This window comes from Phaenicophaeus curvirostris, chromosome 18, assembly GCF_032191515.1.
Source record: "Phaenicophaeus curvirostris isolate KB17595 chromosome 18, BPBGC_Pcur_1.0, whole genome shotgun sequence".
Taxonomy (NCBI): Eukaryota; Metazoa; Chordata; class Aves; order Cuculiformes; family Cuculidae; genus Phaenicophaeus; species Phaenicophaeus curvirostris.
The window spans coordinates 7,836,408-7,848,812 of record NC_091409.1 but is presented as its reverse complement, the minus strand read 5'-3'; the positions used below and the strand labels follow the sequence as shown (position 1 = coordinate 7,848,812).

The following is a 12,405-nucleotide window of genomic DNA, read 5'->3' as shown; positions in this document are numbered from 1 at the left end:
TTATGGGGGTGGAGAGTGGGGTGCTCCCCCCTTCCTCAACCCTTTAACTGCAAAATAACTCCTAGCAGAAGGAAAGTGGCCATCAGGCAGGCTTGAGTCAGGAGCATCTGCCTCCTGTTTGCTTTGTGTGCGCTGTATTGTGTAAGTCCTTTTATTTCCTGAATCATTGAGGGCTCCTGTAATTTCCAGTGCTCCACCTGAGCCTGCTTTTCCCTCCGTCCCCCAAAGCCTGACCCCCGGTGCCACGGCTGAGCCTGTCCTCGCCATGCTGCAGGAACCCCTGCTCTGGAGCTGCCACTGTGCTGCCTGCAGCTCCCAGGGCAGCTCCTGGTCCTGGTGGGTGCTGAGGGCAAACGTGATCCACCCCAAACCCCAGGAGGAGAAGAAAAGGCTCCACCAGTGACTGGAGCCGAGGGAACTGAGCTGTTTTCCCTGTGCTGTCCGGTTGCTCATGGGGGCTCTGGATGTGGTTTTAAGTCTCCTTGAAGTCAGGTTGGAGCATGGTGGGTGTTACTGCTGCCCAGCCGCTCTCTGCCATGGGTAGCGTTGGTGCAACACATGCAAGTGAGTCTGGGGCTCATCCTCACGCAGACCAAGCATGAGGACAGGTGACCCCAGGTGACTCAGAGCCACAGGAGATGCACGGCAGAGCCAGGCACTAACAGCCAGGGAGCTCTTGTTGCAGGGGCAGCTCATGTTTTGAGGCTGCTTTGCCCGTCGTCAGCAGTGGCTGGGGCTGAGTGTCCCAGTGCTGACAATTTTGGCTGCTCCTCTAAGTGTGAAGCCGGGCTCTCTCTACAAAACTCTTCTGTTCCATCTCCTAGAGCTTCTCTACAGAAGCAGCACTTGGGAAGGCCACGGGCTGTGCTCCTGATGCCTGGAGTGTTGTCCCAGGGGCTTTGGGGGCCACCTAAGGCTAAAGATAAGCAAGGCAGGGGCTCTGGGCTGCATTGAAACACTCAGAGCCAGGAGCAGACACTGGGAGTTGCAGCTCAGTTCGTCTTTTACCCCCATGGCCAGCATCATGGCTGGTAATGCTTCAAAAACATTTTTCTTTTGGTTTGTGTGCTTTAGGATTAGTCATTTAATTGTAGGAAAGAAAGTGAACCCAACAAGTGCGTCTTGTACTTGTGCTTTATTTAGGAAGCTCAACGTGGAAAATAATATATATATATGTATTTTCTATTCCCTTCTTAAATTACTGATGCATTCAATGCTGAAGGGCCCTGTGTGCTGCCTGGGGATTCATTATTGTCACTTTTCGGGATGTCACTGTCTATTCCTCTGCTCAGGAGTGTGAGGAGCGACGTGTTAATGATGCTTTCAGGGATGCCAAACTCACCCCTTGGCTGCGCTCACTGGCTTGCAGAGGCACAGATCCGATGGCCTCGCAGCTGGTGGGAATCAGAGAGGCTCCTAATTAGGCACTTTAAGTGCCGGAGCCTTCTGTCTCGTGAACAGCAAATCGCACGTGGCAGCCGCTGCTTCGCCAACCGTGACAGCTTTGGCGCTAAAGTGCGGCTGAGCTTCCAGCAGCTTCTCCTAAGAACCAGGTGGGACTTGCCAGCCACTTCCCTCCCTTTGTTCCTTCGGGGCTGGCACCATCCTCCATCCTCTCCCATCATGGCAAGCAGCCGTGCAGGGCTTCACACCTGTGTGTCGCTGAGTGGGTGCAGACAAAGCTCCGGGGCCCCTCTGCTCCCTGCTGCGCGTCTTCCACGTGCTGGGGGGAGGGAGCAGCTGGTGTTGCCCATCTCGCTCTGGAGAAGGCATCTCATGGGCTGACGAACCTGAGATAGACCTTTATGTTTCACCATTCTCAGGTTAGACAGTCCACGAGGTGCTCCTCACTTGGGCAACCACCGCACCGCCGCCCCTCATCGTGCACTGGATGTCTAGTGCCTGCCCAGACGCTCCAGCCTTTGAGGAATTTGGAAGAGAAAGCAGAGGAGTGGCCTCTTGGCTCTACCTTCCCAGAGCAGCACTTCACCTTGACCTCTGGCTCTGCATGGAACAGCTCTTTCCCGAGGAGGTACTGGTGAGAGGCTGTTTTCTCTTGGGGACACCTTGCTGCAAGGGACTGATGCCGGTGCAGAGGGAAAGGGGTGTCTGGTGGGGATGAACCTCTACCTGCACACATTCTGTGCTGGGCTGGCAGCTCACCCCCCGTGTTTTCCCCTTTGTTTCCATCATTGCACATTGCCAGGGTGGCTCATGGCAGCTCTCTCAACCGTTTCTGGGCTTGGTGTCCAGAAGCAGGTGCTGAGAGCCACAGGAGGAGGGATGTGTCCCCAGATGTGCAGCCGTAGGCTGGACGAATGGCTGTTTACTTGGTTTTAAGACCAGGTGGTGGATGTTTTTGTGTGATCAGGTGGTGCTGGGACTCTGGTTTCAAGGTGGTGCTGCCTGTTGGACTTCTCCAATCTTCCCAACAGCTCCAGCCACCTGGCCCTGCATGCTCTGTGAGGGCTTTGAGCCAAGCCACGCTGCTGTGGCATGTGGTCACCTCCTGATTCAAACTGGACCAGTCAAAGGGCATTGCTCCTGTAAGGAACTGGTTGTGGCCCCAAAGGTTTTGCACCTGCAAAGTGCTGGCAGGAGGAGGGCTTGTGCTATGGGTACAAGACTTTTCTGAGAGAGAGAGAGGTCAGTGCAAACCATCTCTAGCTGAGCCATACAGGCTTAGGAAGCTCAGGAAGGAGAAGTGGAGATGGGCACAGGCACTAAATAGTGGCAGGGGCTGCGAGTCCCGCAGCAGCTGGGCTTTGCCCATGCTCCTGAACAGCCTGGGCTTTGTGTGATCCTGTCTTCCCTGGTAGAGGAAAACTTCACCCTTTACCTTGAGGGTAACCACGTGAGTGCAGATGCTTTGAAATCCTGGCCCTGATTCTTTCCTGGGTGGGTGGGTTTTGTCTTTAAAAGAAAGGAGGTGCATGCTTGGGTGTGCTGCAGCCTCCTGGGTGGCACAGGGCAGGGGCTGTACACAGCGGGAAGGCTGTGTGCCTGCTGCAACGGGCATCGGCTGCGTTTTGACATGCAGGGGACTGTCCGAGAGGGACCATGTGGAGCAGCGCTGCTCCTCTTGTGCAGAAGTTCTTATGTGACAGAGCTCCAGGCTCTATCAGCCCTGGAGGGGCTGAAATCACCCAGTGCTGCTGTTAAACAGGGACACCAGGGCTCTAAGCTTTAGTGTCCCTGGCTGGGAGTGCGCAGAACCACACTGAAGGGTGCAGGGGACCAAAAGGGCTGGGCTTGGCATGGGCTGCAGGTTAACTCTGCCATAACAGCATTTGAGAGCTGCCTGTTCCTAGAAACACCATTAATGGAGAGTCTGCTGGCACCCCAGGAAATCTTCTAGCACCTCATTATCTTCCAATTATCTTCATGTCTAATGCATTTCCCTTGCTGTGATATCTGAGGCAGGGACGAGCACATCTCCTCCCTCCGCAGCACCGCTCCCAGGGGCACAGACCGCAGCACCCATGCGAGCAGCAGGACCAGCAAAGGGCATTTCTACAGGGACTGCCCCAGATTTTGAAAGTTAGGAACACAGAAACCTTCCTCCCATCTCTGCAGGTAACAGTGGAGCTTCTTGATTCAGCTTCCTAATCCTATGGGGTGCTGAAAATCGCTTCTCTGGGGAAAGGGATCTCTGGTGCTGTTTCTGGCAGCCTTTTGCCAGAGCGATTTGCCATAAGTGTGGAAAAATGACTGTTAAAAGCTCATTAATTGAGTGAACTACAAAGTCAAAGGGAACGATTTTTCAAGTTCAGCGCCGACAAGCTCCATACAAGATGTGAGAGGGCCTAGGAAGCTCTCAGGAAAAGGCACAGAAGATTCTCTGATCTGTTTTCAGCCACTCTCTTGACTCCTTGCTTCTTTTGGGTTCTGACATGATCCTATACATACGGAACAGACTGAGCCTGATGCACCTCCAGGTACCCCACATGCAGCCAAGACAATCTATTTCAATTGAGAAACTCTGGATTTGCCCAGGAGCAAAGGAAAGAAAAACCTTTCAGGCAGGAACTAAGGGACTGTGGAGCCACAGCACAGCTTTTTCTCATCGAATGCCTCTGTTGGAAATCCATGATTGGGTTTTTTGGGCTTTTAAGCTTTGCCTTATGGGCTTGCAAAGACCAGAAAAAGCCAAATAGAATGAGTTTATCTGAGCAAGTTTGAGTTTTAGGAAGGTTGGGACAGAGCAATGAAGTAGTGGCAGACTGGTCCTGACCTCCCCCATCACAAGATTTGATAGGAACGTGTTTGATAGGAACGGTTGGACTCGATGATCCGGTGGTCTCTTCCAACCTGGTTATTCTATGATTCTATAAGAAGAAGCTGAGCAGAAACATGGCGAGGACTTCCAAGAATAATTAGAAATCTCTTCTGCAGGAAGGAGAAAATGAAATGTGCAGGGCAGCGCCTGCCTTACCTGAGACCACGCGTTGTCCCCGGGGAGGTGAGGCGGAGGCTGCATCCCCCACACTGGCTGCTCGTCCCATCTCGTCTGCTCTCCTCCACCCTGCCACCCCCACGCTGGCTTTTATGGCCTTTCTTGTCACTCGGCTGATTTGAACTGGGCTACAGCGAGTTGCCACGCTTTCTGCTGGCTTCCTGTTTGTTCATTGCGAGCGTCTGCGGTAAAATTTCCATTACATGCTGGACAGGCAGGGCGGCAAAGAGAAGTGAAACAACAGAAAAAAAAAAACCAGCACCCCAACTCTGTGTTTTAGTGGTGCTCTTGATTTATTTGAAAATGAGAAAGTGCTCGTCTGCTGTTAGAGAGAGGGAGGTGAGGAGGGATGCCCAGGCTGCAGGAGCTGCAGAGCATCCTCCACTGCCCCGGGTCCAGCCTAGGCATGAAACTGCTCTGGGTTTCCTCCTCTTTGGCCCTGGAGGGACAGAGAGGTCCTGTTCCTCAATTCAACAAGCAGTAGAGCCTCATTTCTATCCCACCCACCAAGAAAGCATGTTTCCTAAGTGCTGCCTCTCTGAATGGAGCCAGAGCACATGGCAAAGCTCCATCCTGTCCCAACCACAGGCTGTGACACATATCTGCATCCTCTTCATCCTAAAGCTGCTCCAGCTCAGCCAGCAGATCCTCCCTCGAGGCCAGACCCAGACTGGAGAGCAGCTCCTGTGCCTCATGTGTCTAACAGAGAGCAGATCTGGAGACATGTGATTTATTTTGACCTTTTGGCTGGCCCAGAAGAGCAGTTTTTTGCTGTAGAACATAAGAAAACAAAGGGAAAGGTGGAAAACCACGTGCCATGATAAAACAGATGCTACCAAAGGATGCAGGCACATCTGGAGCAGCTTACCCTGGCCCAGCAGGGCACAGCACGCTTCTGTGGGGCTGGAGCAGCATGTGTACATGGCAGGACACGCAGCTGTGGGGCACGCTGTGCTCCTCACCACCTCTGCAAAGGGTGATTTCCATCGGTTGTCGCAGAGTCTCTGGTAGCTCCTGGTCTGGCTCCTGTCCGTGTTTCTCCCTCAGCTCCGCCAGTGCCCTGTGCTTGGCCCTGCTTTAGAGGGTGTGAAATGCCCCATGTGCTGCTTTCCAGGGTGAAATGGGGCTGGAAGGCTGAGCAGTGGTAATGGAGCAGGGAGGCAGCTTTGTGGTTCAAGGACCTATGACTGGTTTGCTGTCTTGGAGAGGATATTGCTCCCCCAGTGCCCCTTTCCAGGAGACCCAGCGCGATGGCAGAGGGGTTGTGGAGCTGCAGCCCAGCTCTCCCTGAGCTCTGTGTGTCAACACTGTGTGGTGTCCCTGGGCGAAGCTCCAACACTGGGAGATTGCCGTGGCTCTGGAACACCTATCTGCATGGGATCCCTGTGGTGGAAACCATCTGCAAAACCTCCTTGATGTGTCTCTCTGTACCAGCAAAGGCGGTGATGAGGGTGGGAAATGCTGCAGTACCAGCACCAGTGCTGGCCATTTGAAGGGTATGTTCAGCTAATTGAGTTGCACCACTTCCCTCAAACATGACTCAGAGTGGAGGTCCTGGTGCTGGAGCTGCTCTTGGGTGCAGCAGGCTCCAGATCTGGCTGCAGCAAGGGGAGATCTCCATCTCACCTGCTGCCCAGTCTAGTCTCCATGGGGAGCCCATCGCCTTCCCTGCACCTTCTGCCCCTGCAGTCACCTTTGGTGCTTTTGTTTCCCCCCTATTTGAGTCAGATGAGGGAGTTACCCCAGACTGAGCTGCACAGGGACCAAGCCGTACCTTAACGGACTCGTTAGCGTGGCTTGGCAAGCTGCAGACTGCTAACCTCTCCCCCTTTTCTCTTGTCACAGCTGTTGTTCGCATGAGAGAGGAAGAAGAGGGGCACTTGCATGTTAGTTATTTTTCTTTCATTTTATTAAAAGCAAAGAAGGAATACTTGGGATTCAAGATTTCTTCTTCTGCTTTGCGTGAATTTTAATGCCGAGGCTTGAACCCCTCCAGGGATGGGGCGGCCACCACTGCTCTGGGCAACCTGGGCCAGGGCCTCCCCACCCTCACAGCAAAACATTTCTCCCTAAGATCTCATCTCAATCTCCCCTCCTTCAGCTGAAAACCATTCACCCCATCCTATCTCTACACTTTACTGTTTTTATTGAACACTTTCCCAACCCTTGCTCTTCTTGTTGCAGTTATTCTATCTGTGGGTTAATGGGGTCTAATGAATCTTCAGTGTAGATTTGTTGAGGTTGAATCAAGTCTTTTAAATGTCTTTGATATCTATAAATATTTCCGTGAGGATTGAGCCTGACCGAGGATTGCCTTTGGCAAGAGATGGAATGAATATCACTTCAGGTATTGGTGAAAAAGTTTCCAGTGGCACCAGGTGAACGCATCAGTGTGTAACGTGTTGGATTTATTGGCTGATCGCTGTCTCAAATACTCCTCATGGAGCAGCTTCAAAATATCCCATTTTCTGTTGCTGTTTTGATATCGACTTCTGAAAAAAACCCCACCTCTGTTAACAGAGCAGGGGTTTTAATGTAGATGCCACCAGCCGTTGTTTGCAACAAATTGCCTTGTTTAATAATACAGAGAAATTAAGCATTTTTTTTGCAGCTGGCCAGGACCGTACCCTGCAGAGCTGTGGGATGGAGCTGCTCTGCCCTGACCTTGCTAGTGCTCGTCAGCAAAGCCGACTCCTGCAATGAATTACCACGTTCTCACATGAGTGGTGGGGTGAGTGCACAAGTTTAAACCCACCGGTTCTGCCTCTTTCTGTACAAAATGAGTTAGTTATGACCTGATGGGTCACTCTGTTGCTTTCCAGCTCCACCAAGCCCTTGAACAGAGCAGCCGTGGGCACTGGAGCTGCCTCGGGCAGTTACCTCAGGCTGGCAGCAACGAGAAGCTTCACCTATTTCAAAGAAAACCAAGCCCATCTGCTGCAGAAAGAGAAAATACAACCCAAAAGTTCTCCTCCCGGCTGTTCCTGCCTCGAAATGAGTGTGTTTTATCTTTGATGGTCAAGCAGATATTGTTCTCATCTTCTTTGTGTGGTATTTTTTTTTTCTTCTTATTTCAACCGCTCTGATCTATTTTTAGTGATGAGGGGATTGTGTTTGAGAGGCTCTGCTGTTGGTCAGATGAGCTGTGGTTTGGGTCGGTCTGGACGATGGGCAGGATGTCAAGCAAAGCCGGTGGCGATGCAGGTGCTGCCAGGACAGGGACCCTGCGGTGTGGGGGACCCCGGTCATTGCGGGGGCTGCAGTCAAGTCCATGGGTACTGTGTGACAGCGATAAATCAAAAGCCTTTGGGAGGTTTTTGGGCTGCTTTAATGAAGTGTGGCATTGCCTGGGTGTGTAATGAGAAAAAGGGGCTGAGAGAGGTGCGGTTGTTCAGCCTGGAGAAAAGAAGGCTGCGGGGAGAACTTAGAGCACCTTCCAATATGGAAAGGGGCTCCAGGAAAGCCGGGGAGGGGCTCTTGATCAGGGAGGGCATGGAGATGATGAGGGGGAGCGTTTTTTGACTAAAAGAGGGGAGACTGATATGAGATCTTGGGAAAAAATGTTTTGCTGTGAGGGTGGGGAGGCCCTGGCCCAGGTTGCCCAGAGCAGTGGTGGCCGCCCCATCCCTGGAGGTGTTCAAGGCCAGATTGGATGGGGCTTGGAGCCCCTGATCCAGTTGGAGGTGTCCTTGCCTATGGCAGGGGGTGAGACTGGCTGGGCTTTGAGGTGCCTTCCAACCCAAACCATTCAATGGTTCTACAAGTCCATGCCTTTTCTGTGTCGGCCACCCCCACAGATATATAGAAAATGTATTATTATAGAATGGTTTGGTGTTCAAGTCCAGGCTGGATGGGGCTTGGAGCCCCTGATCCAGCGGGAGGTGTCCCTGCGCATTTCAGGGGTGGGGCTGGATGGGCTTTGAGGTCCCTTCCAACCCAAACCATTCCACGATTCTATGATTCCCACTGCCTTTCTCCAGTATTCCTGTGTTTTGGAAGGGAACCACTGCTGTGGCCGTGTCTGCCTCAGGGTGTCTGTCCCACAGGGTTGTCCCTGTGCACTGCACGCTGCTGGCCAGCAGCCACAGCAGCCATGGGCCACCTGCTTGGCCACTGCAGCAATGCATGGCACCATGGCTCATCAAATGACTGCATTTGCTCTTTTTTCCACTTAAAAAAAAAATTAATTGCATGACCCTCATGGCTTTTTGGGCTGGGGCGGAGGGCATCGCTGCCAAGGGCGGCTGCAGCGGTGCTGGCAGCACTGGTCACCCCGCTGCGATGCAACCTCATGGCCAAGGCTACCTGAGAAAGCCGTAGATCGATATCTTGGCCAAAAAAAACAGTGGGTTTTTTTGTTGTCGCTCTCATCACCCCAACCTGTGAGTGGCCAGCATGGCCGGTGCTGGGGGGGCAACGAGGCAGAGGCGAGGGGGAGCCGCCCTCCTCCCACGCGGCGTTTCCGATGGGGGTGCGTTTGCTGCCAGCGTTTTGTCACAAACAGAAGCTCTTCGGTCTTGTTGCGCTGGCAACGGCGAGGTGGGACCTGGCCGACCCTCCAGACCATGGCCACGGGTGGCTGAGGGCATCCAAAATGGCGCCGTGGCTTGAGGACAAGGGCGATGGTGGTGGGGATGGAGCTGCTCAGCACCCAGCCCACCCGCCATTTTCCCTTCAAGCAGGGAGCAGAGAAGGAGAGGAGGGGAACTTGCCGTGTTTTTCAGTAGTGGGAGCGGCCAGCGTTGGTGTGGGTGCACGGTTGGTTTGTTGGGGTAAAAGATGGCTGTGTGGCTGCAGGCCTGGCTTTGCCAGGGTGAAACGTGGTTCTGCTGAGGGAAAAGGTGCATCTACTGTGTTGGAATGCACATCTGAGGGAATATGTAGATCTACTGAGGGATAGTGCAGATCTTTTGAGGCAAAATAGGGCTCTGCTAAGGAAAAAAAGTGCGTCTGTTAAAGAAAAAGTGTGGATCTGAGGAAAAATGTGTACCTACTGAGGAAAAACGTGGATCTGCTTGAAGGAAAGTGCAGATCTTCTGAGGAAAAATAAGGATATACTAAGGAAAGGTAGAGATCTGTTGTGGATCTGAGGGAAAAATGTGGACATGCTGAGGAAAAACACACTTGTTCTGAGGAAAATTATGGATGTACTGTGTTAAAAGCAAGAGTTGGCCTGGATGTAAAGGTCTCCAGATCTTCCTTCACACTGGGAGGGAGCATAGCGGAAGGTCCAGGAGACCTCTTGGCTGGCTGGTCCCAGTGGCCATGCCCATGGGATAGGGTGTCGGTCACTTGGACCTTAATGTGGTGGCAAGGGGGGCCATGCAATGCTTAATCATGGGTCTGCCAGCCACTGGCCATGGGTGCTGGGGGCTGCTTGAGTGCGTGGGTAGCATTTAGCAGCCTGGAAGTGCTGCAAAACAAGACGTTGTAGTCTGAGGCTCTGGTGATGCCTCCTCCTCCCCACACCCTTTACACCACAATTTTTGTCTTACCCTCCCATGGCCGAGCAGCCTACACCTGCTGTTGACGCCCAGCACAAGGTCATCAGGGCCATGGGTGCAGAGTGATGGGTCAGAACCCTATTGCTCAAGACCATTGCATGGTGTTGTCTCTCTCAAGGAGGCCAAAAGCATTGCTCAAACAAGGTCTGCTGGAGCTGTATGCATGGATGATGGCAGCATTCGTTCATGGGGTTGAGAATGATCTACAAAGACACTGGGCTCCTCCAGCACTGAGCTGTTGTGCTAGTGGCTGCAGCCCGGGGAAAGGATGCTGGGTGCAGGCATGCTTCTCCATGGACCTGGCGATGCTGCTGTCCCTTGTCCCACCCCTGCTCACCTGGTGCCCCAGCCAAAAACCCCTGTGTCTGCCTCTTCTCCTCCCGTGTTTGTGCTTATGAGCTCTCCTTCCACCTACGCAAGGAGCTATTTTTAGCTGCCGCTAATCAAGTGTCAGTGCTGGCTCTGAGAGTGGCTTTCAAGCCGAGGGCTCATGCTTTAGCCGAGCTCTTGCAAGAACTCGGGCATGTGTTTTCTTTTAAATTTAGTTGAGAATTTATACAACATGCCGCAGAACAGTGGCAGTTATTTTGGGCTCATCACACCTGAGCCCACACTGTGCTATCACCAGGTGACTCTCCATTTCAGTGAGGGCCTGGCAGAACATACCCTCCCGGCCCTGCTCTCCTTGCTGCCGGCATCACCTGCCTTAAGAGCCAGCTCCAAGCCAAGGACACCCAGTCGAGGGGTTGGTTTGCTCCTCTTGGCCAGTTTATCTCCAGCACAAGGATGGCGCATTGGTACTTTGTAGGAAAAGAAAATACTCCATGTTTAGCCACAAAGGTGACAGCCCCTGACAAAACCCACCTCATGGGGCTGGCTGCTCTCCTTCCGCTGAGGTTACTTGGCCCTGCTACCAGCTTCCTGGAGACCGTTATGAGACCTGCTCCTCATGTCTTGGGCAGCTCCGATTCAACAAGAGCCAAGGTGGTGTTTGGGTGAGCTAGGTTTCACTTCAGCTGCTGAACTGAAAGAGGGGCTCGATGCTTCTTAAGCTGAAGCATGATGTGACCCCCCACCCTGAGCTCCAGCTTCCTTGCAGACACAAAAAACTGCTCTTCCTCTGGTACCAGCCCTTCACTTGCCAGGCAGCAAGAGGTGGAGCTTGGGAATGGGAGTGGTGGATTCTTCTGCTCCCAGCCCTGCTGCAGGCAGCAGACCTTGACCTCCTTGCAGAGAGGCTGCAGGGTGCTCTCTGTCCCCACCAGCTCCCATGGGGTGAAGGCTCAGTCGCATCAGAGTGAGCACATCCTGTAGGGAAAACTCTCACTGGGGTGTAAGATCTTCAGCAAAGGCAGAGCTGCAAGAACTGCTCCACAGCTGCAGGGTCAGCCTGCTTCTCAACAGGAGGGTCTCGACCTCCCGCTGTCGCTCACAGCATCTCTGCTCCAGAGCAGCAGGCCCAAAGGGCTGTGAATTCTTCTGGGAACCCCTAGGTTGTGACAAAGAATGGCTCCATTCAAGAAAAACAGAGAAAAAGATTTATTATTTTTCTTTATAAAATATCTCCAATAAGTTATATAGGCAAATCTTTAAATTAAAATAAATTAACTCCACTCTATGCTGGGACACACGCCTGTCCACGAAGTCAAACTAGGATTTATGTTCCTTTGAAAAAATATGCCCTAGATTTCCAATGTAAGGTTTGAAAAAAATATCTATGCTTGGTGAGGAGGAAGGAGAAATCTCTGCAACGGACAGAAGGGGTTAAGGTGCAGTGCTGAAGCTGCCTGTCGCCAGTGGCATCTCCACACCCAGCTAAGTGCTAAGAGCATCTTCATCATCACTCCAATCTGGAGGAGCGTCAGTCCCGAAGTACCGATCCCCAAAGTTCCCTGCGGGGAGAAAGAGAGCCTGCAGTCACGGTGCAGCTCTGCAGGGAGCCCTGCGACCCATCCTCCCGCCTGCCCTCCTCCCAGCAGGCAAGGAGGTAAAAGCAGGTTTATCCGACAGTTTAAATGGCACTAAAACCTTCGTAGCAGCAAAACTGGAGCAGCCTGGGGGCTGTTTTAGCACCCCGTGGCAGGGGTGTTTCCTGGCACAGCTGAGGTGAGGACAGAAGAACAGTGTGAGCTTGTTTTGGATGAGCTTGTTTAAGGTGACAGCATAGGGAATGAGGCAGGGACAGATCTGCTCCAGCTGTCCCAGCCCAGCTTCTCCACCTGGGGCTGGAGGGGGCTCACGGCATGTGGAATGGCTCCTTCTGCCGAGGTTATGTCTGCCCAACAGAGCTCAGAGCAGGTGTGTGGATCCCAACAGCCAAGAGGCAGTGGGACCCAGGAGAGGCAGTGGGTCCTCAGGTAAAATAAGGCCAGACCTAAGCTGCTGCTGAGAACCAGGGCTTCACCTCCTCTGGGGAGTGGACCAGAAGCACTGAAAATGCCTCTG

General features: G+C 52.9%; 1 protein-coding gene across 4 annotated transcripts in view; it reads right to left on the bottom strand.

Annotated features, from left to right (window-relative positions):
• Positions 1-11,486: 11,486 nt before the first annotated feature.
• Positions 11,487-12,405, bottom strand: part of UCKL1 (uridine-cytidine kinase 1 like 1) — a 179,119-nt gene continuing 178,200 nt past the window's right edge. For 3 of the 4 annotated variants that reach the window (XM_069871534.1, XM_069871532.1, XM_069871531.1), the window contains one exon: positions 11,487-11,852. In XM_069871534.1, the coding sequence (XP_069727635.1) occupies positions 11,776-11,852 (77 nt within the window). In that variant the 3' untranslated portion in view covers positions 11,487-11,775. Of the gene's footprint in view, positions 11,872-12,405 lie in introns of all 4 variants that reach the window. The other variant, XM_069871535.1, reaches the window with a different exon arrangement.